General features: G+C 42.4%; 1 protein-coding gene across 2 annotated transcripts in view; it reads right to left on the bottom strand.

The window, feature by feature from the left end:
* The window catches only part of ryr2a (ryanodine receptor 2a (cardiac)), a 325,067-nt gene that overhangs the window by 241,380 nt on the left and 71,170 nt on the right, over nucleotides 1–12,517 (bottom strand). For both annotated transcript variants that reach the window (XM_061755631.1, XM_061755632.1), the window contains exons 20-28: nucleotides 12,237–12,441; nucleotides 11,798–11,902; nucleotides 10,258–10,361; nucleotides 8,457–8,540; nucleotides 8,206–8,365; nucleotides 5,544–5,691; nucleotides 5,353–5,453; nucleotides 5,016–5,120; nucleotides 1,345–1,519 (exon numbers count right to left, since the gene is read on the bottom strand). In XM_061755631.1, the coding sequence (XP_061611615.1) occupies nucleotides 1,345–1,519; nucleotides 5,016–5,120; nucleotides 5,353–5,453; nucleotides 5,544–5,691; nucleotides 8,206–8,365; nucleotides 8,457–8,540; nucleotides 10,258–10,361; nucleotides 11,798–11,902; nucleotides 12,237–12,441 (1,187 nt within the window). The remainder of the gene's footprint in view (nucleotides 1–1,344; nucleotides 1,520–5,015; nucleotides 5,121–5,352; nucleotides 5,454–5,543; nucleotides 5,692–8,205; nucleotides 8,366–8,456; nucleotides 8,541–10,257; nucleotides 10,362–11,797; nucleotides 11,903–12,236; nucleotides 12,442–12,517) is intronic.

Genomic DNA, 12,517 nt, shown 5'->3' with positions numbered 1-12,517 from the left:
CATAACACCCCCAAGTTCAAGTTTCAGCCTCATCACTCGATCTGATACTCTTTTCACCTCCAACACATTCTTAGCCAACTCTTCTTTTAAAATAACCCCGACTCCATTTCTCTTTTCATCTACACCATGGTAAAATAATTTAAACCCTGCCCCTAAACTTCAAGCCTTACTGCCTTTCCACCTGGTCGCCTGGAAACACAATATATCAACCTTTCTCCTAATAATCATGCCAACCAACTCCCGAGATTTTCCTGTCATATTCCCAACATTCAAAGTCCCCACATTCAGTTCTAGGCTCTGTGCTTTCCTCTTCTCTTTCTGCCGAAGAACCCGCTTTCCACCACTTCTTCGTCTTCGACCCACAGTACCTGAATTTCCACCGGCATCCTGCAGGTTGACGGCGCCGGTGGCGGACCGATCCAGTATGGAATTCTTTGGATGAACGCTCATATTTATTTGGCAAAGTTTTAAGCCGGATGCCCTTCCTGATGAAACCCTCTGCATTTATCCGGGCTTGGGACCGGCCAACAGTTTGCACTGCCTTGTGCCTCCCATAGGGCTGCATTATAAGGCAGCATTACTTTACTTTATTATATTTAAACCAAGACTGAGTTACTCCAGTGCGCTGCCTCTGCTTTGGGATCTGACAAGTCACATGTTAGATTTTATCATATATTCCACTTTTTTGTTTTTTTTAATGATGCACATTCCACGCTTGTCCCCCAAAATTTGTATTAACCAATGAGCTTGTTCTTATTTTCTACACATTATTTTAACGACTAAGACATACCTTATAGCTATCCGTCCATTTTCTTTACCGCTTATCCTCACTAGGGTCGCGGGCTGCTGGAGCCTATACCAACTATCTCCGGGCAGGAGGTGGGGTACACCCTGAACCGGTCGCCAGCCAATCGAAGGGCACATAGAAACAAACAACCATTCGCACTCACATTCACACTTACGGGCAATTTAGAGTCTTCAATCAACCTACTCCGCATGTTTTTGGGATGTGGGAGGAAACCGTAGTGCCCGGAGAAAACCCAGCCTGGCAGGGGGAGAACATGCAAACTCCACGCAGGCGGGGCCGGGATTTGAACCCCGGTCCCCAGAACTGTGAGGTAGATGTGCTAACCAGTCGCTCACCGTGCCTACCTTATAACTAGTAGAGCATAATTAGAACAATGCAGAGGAATGCCCTTTCTTCATTGGTCAAATATTAGTATTGAAAACAGGGTACTCAAATTGAAGCATGGAATGTCCTGACGGTGGAATGTTTTACCAGTTACACATTTTAAAATTAGCGAGCTACAGTATATATGCCACGTGACTGTGAAAAACACCAACCTTCACCAACATCAAAGTCTTTGAAAGCCAGTTCAGAGCCAGAGTCATCCAGCAGCACTTCTCCGTTCAGGGTGAACATCATGGTGTGTTCATTCAGATCCACCATGCAGCCAACGACATCGCCTGTCTGCCAGGCACGCCCAAAGTGCTCGTTTCCCTGGTGCCAGCGCTGAACCTGGAAAACATTTAGTCCAACAAGGCTAAGGGTCTGTTTGTATGGAAAATGGAACTGAATGAAAATCCAATCCCTTTTACTGCTAGTCCTTTTGTATACTTGGAGGACTATCCCAGCAAGAGGAGGAGTGTATCCTGGGCCAATCACCAGCCAATAAAAAAGATGATAGCAGGGCAGATATAGGTGGATATTTTCTTTTTTCACTTGGTGCAGTGATGAAGTGGTCCAATAATTTGGTCAACAGTCTATTGTTTTGTGTTATAAAAAGATTACACCAAGGTGAATTATTTCAAAACTTTTCCCACCATTAATGTGACCTATAACATGTACAACTCCATCCATCCATCTTCCATACCGCTTATCCTCACTAGGGTCGCGGGGGTACTGGAGCCTATCCCAGCTATCTTTGGGCAAGTGGCGGGGTACAGCCTGAACCGTTCGCCTGCCAGTCTCAGGGCACATATAAACAAACAACAATTTGCACTCACATTCACACCTACGGACAATTTAGAGTCTTCAATCAACCTGCCATGCATGTTTTTGGGATGTGGGAGGAAACCGGAGTACCCGGAGAAAACCCATATAGGCACGGGTAGAACATGCAAACTCCACACATGCGAGCCCGGATTTGAACCCGGGTCCTCAGAACTGTGAGGCAGATGTGCTAATCAGTCGCCCCTATACAACTATAAATAATAAAAGCTTTAAGAGTAGAAGTAACAATAAACAACTGTGATAATGTGGATGCGCCGGTGTGCACACCCTTATAACTGGAGATGGGGCAGTGTTTAGAAGGTCCCATATTTTACCAAACCAACTTTTTTCTCGTATTTGGGAGTTATATTGGCTCTATGGTGAAATATGAATTATAATCCTTCAGACATTCCTGAGTTCCAGACGTATTTCTTCCGAGGGGCCTGAAACCAGTTCATTTGAATTTCTCAAGCTTATCCACGTGACTAGCGAAGCTCTCCGCCTACATCTTCGGTCCTAAGCCAGCACTGTCAACATAACAAACGTGTGCGCTCACCAGTGGGTCTTCTACACGGAGAGAACCAATCAGAGGAAAGAGGGCAGTCTTGGCCAAATATGGACAAAGCGGATACAAAACCGGGTCAAACAGAAGTACCGTATTTTCACTTAAAAGTCTTACATTTTCTCCAAAATGGACGGGGCGCCTTATAATGTGGCGTGCCTTATGTGCGCACCGAGTTCCAACATCTATAAATGTTGTGATGAGCGCTCCGCTTGACTTTTTTTGTTCTTTTTTTTTTGGAGCATTTCCTGTCGACACGCTGCTTACACAGAGGAAAAGCGGACGTGGCTGAGGACAGGGGAGGGTGCGTGAAGGAGGAGGCTAAAGCCACGTCCCCCCTGCGCCGGGGTGTTTTTTTGTTTTGTTTTGTTTTTTTATTTATTTGTTTATGTATTTATTTTTACCGCTTGACTGACTGGGAGCATTTCCGGGGTGTGCATTGTGCAAAACAACATCGGTTTGGCTAAGGACCCCCGAAAATGTCACCTACGAAGAGACACGCTTACGAAGCACAGTTTTAAACTGCAAGCTATCAGTTACGCGCAGGAACATGGGAATCGAGCGGCCGCGAGAGAATTCAAGATCAACGAAACCATGGTTCGCGAGTGGAGGAAGCAGGAAAACGAGCTTCGCCAAGTCGAGAAGACAAAGCTGAGTTTCTGTGGAAAAAAAAAGAAAAACAAAACGCGGAAACAAGGCGAGGTGGCCCGAGTTGGAAGACCAACTCGAGCAATGGATGAATGAGCAAAGAACATTGTTAAATACTTCAATAAAGTACAACCGAACTCAGTTTTGCTCCCGGTGCCTTGTTTTAGCGTGCATGCATGCTACCGTATGTTTTAAGCTAGCGTATGTTTTACCATGCTTGCGCCTTATGTGTTTGTTAAATGTAGAAATAGACCCCGTAACTCAGACTGCACCTTTTAATGCGGTGCGCCCTATGGTCGTGAAAATACAGTGGTTGTCAGAGGGACCTTTATAATTCCATGTTAGAGAGTCACTCTATGGAGGTTGCAATAGCCAAAATATGGGACCTTTAACTGATCATATTCAAACCCATGTTAAATGGGAGTCAGTACACAACCACCATTTTAAGTGCCTCAGATGACCCCCTCAATTTCAGCTGTTCTAGAAGGCTTTTCCTGACATTTTTGCAGTCACATCTTACAGCACACGCCATGATCTGCAGGGCGCTTCCACAGCATCAGGGGGATCTCATTGTTTGACGGTATCAGTCAGGAGAACAGTACAAAAGAATGTCCAAGGCATTAAATATACAATGTAACACAGTGACGACAGTCATCAACAAGTGTACACAATATGCTCTTCATTATTCTTTTTATCACGAGTCCAGGGTGCATTTCTTGTCCAAAGTCAGCTAGGATAGGCTCAAACTCACCTGTGACCCGAATGAGGATAAGTGCTCCTCCAGAAAGCGTATTGATGTTTGCACATATAGACAACCATCGACACTGATTCATATCTCAGGAAAATTCAGAATAATCAACACAATGAATGCATACACTCCACTCCAAACGTATTGGACCAGTGCAGTTGACCGAAACCATTGGGTTTGACATCAATAGATGAATATGATACCACAGATTAACCACATTTATTTCCAGGTACGTGTCTTTTGATTAGATATATGTTTGAACACAGCCATTCTTCATGCGAGCAAAAGTATTTGAATGCGACTGACAGGTGTGTTTTGTTGCATTCATCCTTCAAAAAATAATTAGCACTAAATGTCTATGCAAAGTTTCAAATTTGGATTAATGCACATTATCTGCTAAAACAGACACTGAAGGGGAGTACATGCTTGTGTGAAAGCCTGGAAAAGGAAACGCAAAAGGAAAATGCAAGTGTTAATAACAATAATAAGAATGTTATGTAGGCAGAACAGTTGAGGACGACTGGTTAGAGCGTCTGTCTCACAGTTCTGAGGACTTGGGTGCGATTCCCGTCCCCTCCCGTGTGGAGTTTGCATGTTCTCCCTGTGCCTGCGTGGGTTTTCTCTGGGTACTCTGGTTTCCTCCCACGTCCCGAAAACATGCACGCTAGGTTCATTGAAGATGAACCTAAATTGCCCGTAGGTGTGAATGCGAGTGCGAATGGTTGTCTGTTTCTATGTGCCTTGCGATTGGCTAGCAACCAGTTCGGGGTGTGCCCCGCCTCCTGCCCGTTGATAGCTGGGATAGGGTCCAGCACTCGCATGACCCTTGTGAGGATAAGCGGCTCAGAAAATGGATGGATGGATGGATGGATGGATGTTATGCACCTAATTCCGATGTAGATACCTGAAAATAACATGTTCTCTTCGTGTTGCATTGATCTTTGATGTCAAACTCAAATGTTTTGCCTCACTATTCCAATACTTTTGAACAGGATAGGTCAACCAAAGCATTTCAAACAGTCCATGTGGAATCAGAGAAAACTGCATAAGAGAAATGTAGCTACCTTGAATCCATCAAAGACAAAAGCCTTTTCATCAGAACCCAATTCTAGATCTGGTAGACATCCTGGTCTTGCCCAGCCAACCCTAATCTCTCCTGCTGTCACTACCTGAGACAAATGCAGGGACATATGCAGTTGTGATAGAAATGACAAAAGAAAACTAACAGTAACTTGATGTCTGCGTGGATCCCGGATATCATACAACAGATTTAAATCTATGATCCACCAAAACACATTTTGTTTCAAAAACAGCCAACCTTTTTAATGTTAAGAGTGATTTAATTCTGCATAATGCAGTATGCTGTAGTTGGACGATCCTGTTCCCATATTTCCCTCTTACCTCTAGCTCAAAGTACCACTTTGCTGCATTCACACAGTAGGATCTTTCAGCTCTGAAGATCCGGAACCTTTCAGCAGACATATTGCTGTGATCAAAATGAGCTATTTAAAGAAACAAGAGGGGGCAGACAGTAAGCCACATCAAATGGGATACTATGGATAGAGTGATGCAGTGGAAAGTAGGTATTATACTGTGGTCCTGGTCAGGAGCTTCCAGGTTGTATCCATAACCCAGCAGAGTTCTGACAGCTTCTCTTAGACTGTCTTTGTTTGACTTCTTGGTTCTCTCATCCAAAAGACTGTAGGGCACCAGACGAGGATTTCTGCGATTCTTCACATCCTGGCAGGCAAATGTGAACACAAGAAAAGAGAACACGTTGACGTACCACTTTGGATATTTTCGGTTGGGTTTCTATGGTCACAAATTAGGCATCAGTACATACGCTGGCGATGCCATATACAACCCCAATTCCAATGAAGTTGGGACGTTGTGTTAAACATAAATAAAAACAGAATACAATGATGTGCAAATCATGTCCAACCTTGATTTAATTGAATACACTACAAAGACAAGATATTTAATGTTCAAACTGATAAACTTGATTGTTTTTAGCAAATAATCATTAACTTGGAATTTTATGGCTGCAACACGTTCCCAAAAAGCTGGGACAGGGTCATGTTTACCACTGTGTTACATCACCTTTTCTTTTAACAACATTCAATAAACGTTTGGGAACTGAGGACACTAATTGTTGAAGCTTTGTTGGTGGTTGAATTCTTTCCCATTCTTGCTTGATGTACAGCTTCAGCTGTTCAACAGTCCGGGAACTCTGTTGTCGTATTTTACGCTTCATAATGCGCCACACGTTTTCAATGGGAGACAGGTCTGGACTGCAGGCAGGCCAGTCTAGTACACGCACTCTTTTACTATGAAGCCATGCTGTTGTAACACGTGCAGAATGTGGTTTGGCATTGTCTTGCTGAAACAAGCAGGGGTCTCCATGAAAAAGACGTTGCTTGGATGGCAGCATATGGTTCTCCAAAAGCTGTATGTACCTTTCAGCATGAATGGTGCCTTCACAGATGTGTAAGTTACCCATGCCATTGGCACTAACATAGCCACATACCATCACAGATGCTGGCTTTTGAACTTTGCGTCCATAACAGTCCGGATGGTTCTTTTCCTTTTTGGCCCGGAGGACACGACATCCACAATTTCCAATAACAATTTGAAATGTGGACTCGTCGGACCACAGAACACTTTTGCACTTTGCATCAGTCCATCTTAGATGAGCTCGGGCCCACAGAAGCCGGCGGCGTTTCTGGGTGTTGTTGATAAATGGCTTTTGCTTTGCATAGTAGAGTTTCAAGTTGCACTTATGGATGTAGCGCCGACTGACATTTACTGACATTGGTTTTCTGAAGTGTTCCTGAGCCCACGTGGTGATATCCTTTCCACATTGATGCCAGTTTTTGATGCGGTGCCCCCGGAGGGATCGAAGGTCACGGGCATGTTGTTTTCGGCCTTGCCGCTTACATGCAGTGATTTCTGCAATCATTGTATTCTGTTTTTATTTATGTTTAACACAACATCCCAACTTCATTGGAATTGGGGTTGTAGTTGAAGAATCGCGAATGCAAGGGAAAAGATGCCAATACATTTTGGAACAAAAACCAAAAATGGCAAATGGAATTGAAAAAAATACAAACAAATATACGAAAAATGCACTGGCCCTCGCTTTGTTGTTGTTTTGACTGTGCATCTTAGCCCTGTTTTATGGTCATAGGTCACTGTAAAACATGCTTCTTTGGGGATACGTGCCATCCTGTAATCCCTGTCTCACGCTCTCGCACGCACGCACGCACACGCACACACACACACACACACACACACATGCTCACACTGTGCTTAACCTTATTAGGTTTCTGAGTGTAATCTATGTTTGGCCTTTTCTTGGTATTTGGGTCAGGGCCTTCCCCTCTCATGTCAAGGTTTAGTGAACTGTTATGATGGGAGTCAGATTAGATACTTGGCTGAATGCACTCTTTTGACTTGGTTTCTCTTTTAGTCCAAAATAATTCATAGTCTTAAAAACATGCCGGAATCAGATACTTAATTTCTTCACCTTACACAGACAAACGGAAATTTCTGAATTTCACCAACTCGGGGTTGGAGTCAACTTTACCACTCAGCAATGAGGGTAATAGCATGAGGTTGATTAATTGCCAATCACATGTTTTGGCAACAACACGCATGCCTCGCTGAAATAAAAAATTGGTGGGTCCAAGTAGAAAACTAGCATGTGGCACCATTTTACGAAAAAGGAGCCCAGTAGCATGGTCACTTGCAAAATTTGAAAGCCTACCCTTTAAATATCCCAAAAGCACAAGTGCTATGCATGCCCATCTGAAAAGGCAACCGCTAATGCTAGCTGACGAGCAGCCTTAAATACTCACAAATACATTAACCACCCTCCTATAACAGTAAAAAGACCATACTGGAGTTGTTGATCAATAACCTCTTTATTCTGAAAATGAACAGTTAATGTCACCAAAGAAGTCATCCAACCTTCAGCCATGAAGGTATCTGGATGTGATTGGATGAGCGAGTTAATGAATGTGATTGGATGAACGAGTCGGGGGTGGGGGGGCCTGTGCAACTGAATAAAATAAAAATCACATCATTGATTAGTCGAAGTCGACTCGACCATCATCACCTTAGCGTCGACTAGAAAAAAATATTAAGTCGTTCAACCCCTTCCACCGACTTGCTAGCTATCATACGTTTGTTGTTTCATACTTGCCACTATCGCCCACTATTGATGGTCTGACACACACTGACAACAATGCCGACCTGTTGAATGCCATAGGTCCAACCCTGGCGGATGCGGTCTCTTGCCCAGACATTGTGTGCATTTTCAGCCAATTTGTCCACCATGGCTTCCTGAGTGGAGGTCAGTTTGATATGATAAAGGTCCAGGGGAGCAGGTTTGTAGCCACTGGACAACTCATAGCTGCAAAGATAAGAGTTATAAAGTGCAACACTATTAGAACATCACCCGTCTGGCAAGCTCAACATGTTCATCTTTAATAAAGGTAACTCACTTTGATGACAGTTTTACACTTTTGACTTTCTCCACAGCATGTTCATCTGAAAGACCAACATGGCACCCCAAAGCAAGAAGAGTTCTGTTACACACACACACACACACACACACACACACACGCACGCACATGCAAAATCCTTAGTGACATGTTCATATTGGGGTATAACCTCACCCTCTTCATGGCAAATCCTCGACCTGTATCATCCAACATTAACACTATGCCCACATTAGATGCCTTAATGCTACATTCTTGCGAACTGGTGGAGCATGGTGCAACATTGCGAGGGATTGCCAGATTCCTGAGACGAAACACGAAACGGTGCCCTATTGCGGCTAGACGACAACGCACTACTACCGTAACTTCTCATGTATAATGCGTACCTATATATAATATTATACGCACCCCCAAAGTTGACCTCAAAATTTTGGAAAACCCTTCTCCCTATGTATAATGCATTTTTACAATCCATGATTTTGCTTCTACCCATATGATCAAAACATGAAGTATTATCTGTATTTTGTTAGATTTTTTTTTCAAATAATTATTCTGAAGTTAAGCACGTTATTTGAACACGTAATAATTACTACTACTTACTAATACTTTATTCCTTTTTATTTACTTGCTCTTATTTTGAAATTCACAGCCCTACTTTTATTTAGTAAATGAGAAAACACACGGTTGTGCGCATATGTTTGATTACCCAGGCAGAATTTTTACGATGAGTACAATTTTTTAAAGAAAACATGAAGGGCCAGGCGAAACACTTAATTTAATTTTAATGGGATTCAAATTAAACTGTCAATGGTTGTTGTTCAGTCATCAGTCGTATTTAAAAAAAAAACAAAAAAAACTGATGAGCACACCTGTACATATATGCAGTCATACATACCCCTGTCATATTGTCATATGTACCCCTGTCATATTGGAATGAAAGTGTAGGTTTTTCATAACCTCTAGGTGGCGATGGCATATTTGAATGAAAGTGTACAGCTTTTTCATAACCTCGAGATGGCGGCATACATTTATAAAAAGTCAAAGTGTTTTCCATTTTCCCCTATACTTATGTATAATGTGCACTATTAACTTTTCAATAATGTGCACAAATATGTGGGAATGTGCATTATACACAAAAAAATTACGATACCTCTGAATTAGCAAGTAGGAGTTTGTCAATGTATGAGCCTTGGAATATACTTAAAATGGCTACTTTAAACCAAAATGGCACACTTCCTGTTTGGTTTAAGGCATGGGTCCTTGCGACTTTGTCTTGTCTCCAGTTATGATTGACGTCCACCAATTTCGTGTCGATTAGGGTTGTCGGGGACAAATTTTCTATGGGGCGCTACTGAGTGAGTTTTGGGGTGTCGTGTTTTGGGGTCCCTAAAAATGCATTCATTTTCACCAGGATACACACAAAAATTGTGGGGGCCTCCCAAAAGGCATAGACATTCCAAGACTGTGCACCACCATAGATAACCTTGTTTTAAGCTTGTGTGACAAACAATAATTAAAAAAAATAATTATCATTTGTCATTAAAAGTCAAGTCTTGTTTTATTGTCTACATCTAATTATTATCAGGGGTTGACTTAATTTTGGACTTTTATGATAACTAAACAATTATATAATAAAAACACGCTGGTAGTTTGAACGTGGGATGAATAATTTCGATTTCTATTATTTTCTATGGAAAAAGCTGCTTAGACTCATGAGCAAATTGGTTAACAAGCTTCCTAGAATGGATTTGTTGTTTGACCTGAGAGATTCGACTGTCTTTTTAATGACGCAGCAATACTTTACTTGAGAGTTTCCACAGACATCTGTAAGTTGTAACTTCGTTCCTGTTCCGCCAACTTGGAGAACTCCACCAGACATGGGTGCTGCCTCTGAGTGTCATCTCGAATCTGGAAAACACACATACATAGAATTTTTTTTTTTTTTTTTAATCCAATCAAATCTTGCCCAAGGCCTTCAATGCCATAAGTGTTGGCCCATATACACTATTAGCAATGGAAGAATTTATTTTTTTTAACCAATAAAATTTCAGTCTGCTAGCTGGTTTAGAGTGACATCAGCATTTTCCATCCTCTGATTGGTTGAGTTTAAAATTATCGTGGACTTCAGGAAACATCCTTCGCCACACGCTGTCCTACAGCCCTGTGTCAACCGTCAAGACATTCAAGTTCCTGGGAATTACAGTCTCTCAGGACTTGAAGTGGGAGACAAACAACTCCATCCTCAGAAAGACCCACCACAGGATGTACTTCCTGAGGTGAGGAAGATGGCACTGCCACAGGAGCTGTTGAGGTCGTTCTACACAGCAGTTTTTGAATCGCTTCTGTGTTCATCCATCACATTCTTGTTTGGTGCTGCCACAAAGGACAAAATCAGACTGCAACAGACAGTCTAGGCTGCCGAAAAAAATTATCAGTACCCACCTATGCACTCTTGAGGACTTGCACGCTGCCAGAACTAAGACTAGCAAGACATGCAAGAGCCTCTTGGACTCTCAACATCCTGGTCCCCATCTATTCCAGTTCCTTCCCTCAGGTAGGCGCTATGGAACAATGCAAACTAAAACCAGCAGCAATTCCAACAGCTTCTTCCATCTTGCCATCAACCTCTTAAACTGTTGGCTTACAATTTCATTGTAACATCCTGCCTATTTTCCACCTGTATGTTGGGACATTACATTATTCGTGCACTCACTGTTTTATCACAATGCACCATTTGCATAGTGTTGTTGATTACTTTGAGAACTCTGCACCATTTGCACAATTGTTACTGTACCAGATCATTGCACTATTAGTCACTTGAAATTGCTTGAGGATTCTGAATCATTTGCACAATACCATTATATCTGCATCACCACACCAGTGGTACACTTACATTGCTCAATGACTCTCCATACTTGTGTTTTTTATGTCCTAAATGCACAGTTCGTCATTGTGGCTGTTTGTTGTAATACTAGAGCAGTGATTCTCAACTAGTGTGCCCGGGCCGGGGCACATTAGTGTGCCGTGAGCGCTCTTCAGGTGTGCAGTGAGAAATTATAAAATTTGACATTATTGCTCAAATTGTTTTTTATTTACAAGAATTGTTCATCTATTTATGCCAGTGAATTTATTTGGCGCTTTCAGAGCGGCATGTATGAGAGCTTACAGTATTTTATTTAAAGTATTTTTGTCATGTTATTAGATAACTATCGATTGTGAACACCACCAAATGATATTGCCGTGAAGAGGTTTTGGAGTTGCTTGAAGGAAAACTGGATGGATGGATGGAGGGAGGGAGGGAGGGATGGATGGATAGGCAGAGCGATTAGGATGTCAATACTCACTACACCGTAGGTCCAGCCAAATTCAATCTTGTTCATCACCCACAGCTCATGGATGTTTTCTGCAAGCTTCTCCTTTATCCTCTCTAAGTGAAATGGCAAAACAATCTACACACAGACACAAAAAAAGAACAGGGAGCAGCATAAATTCCTCTTCACTCTAGTGGTAGAGGTGTGGCCCCTATTTGCAATTCACAGGATATTCTTTTTGATGAACATATGCTGTTTTTTTCCATGCCTGCAAGGGAGATTTTGGTAAGTAATAATGTAAATTGAAGTTTCAAATCAGACAACTAAACATGTTGTGTTGTTACTAATAGTTTAGCCCTCCAACGATGCAAAATGAGGTATTCAAAAATGAATACAGTATATGATAAGAACAATCAAAGTGATGAACGGGGCTGTACAAGCCCTTTTTCAGGCATAATGCAGGCATCTGTACCTGGCTGGTGTTTACAGGCATGGGTGTGAATGCTGCCTGGCTCATGGTGACAGTGGGTCCCAAAAGGTCTCCGGCTGCAGGCTGGTGTTGACTGGGCCCAAGTTTTAGTTTCTCTCTGGGCAACACGGCCTCAAAGCACGGAGCATAACCTGGAGGAGGGAGAAACTTAAACTCTCCATGGCGACCCCCAAGGAGGAAACGAAGCCTTTACAAAAACAAGATGGCAAGGAGCAGGTAACGTCGTTACCATTGGACTGATATCAAAGATTATGGGTAATTAG

The sequence above is a fragment of the Phyllopteryx taeniolatus genome, chromosome 19 (genome assembly GCF_024500385.1).
Source record: "Phyllopteryx taeniolatus isolate TA_2022b chromosome 19, UOR_Ptae_1.2, whole genome shotgun sequence".
Taxonomy (NCBI): Eukaryota; Metazoa; Chordata; class Actinopteri; order Syngnathiformes; family Syngnathidae; genus Phyllopteryx; species Phyllopteryx taeniolatus.
Note: the sequence above shows the minus strand (reverse complement) of the source record. Positions and strands in the feature narration are given on the sequence as shown.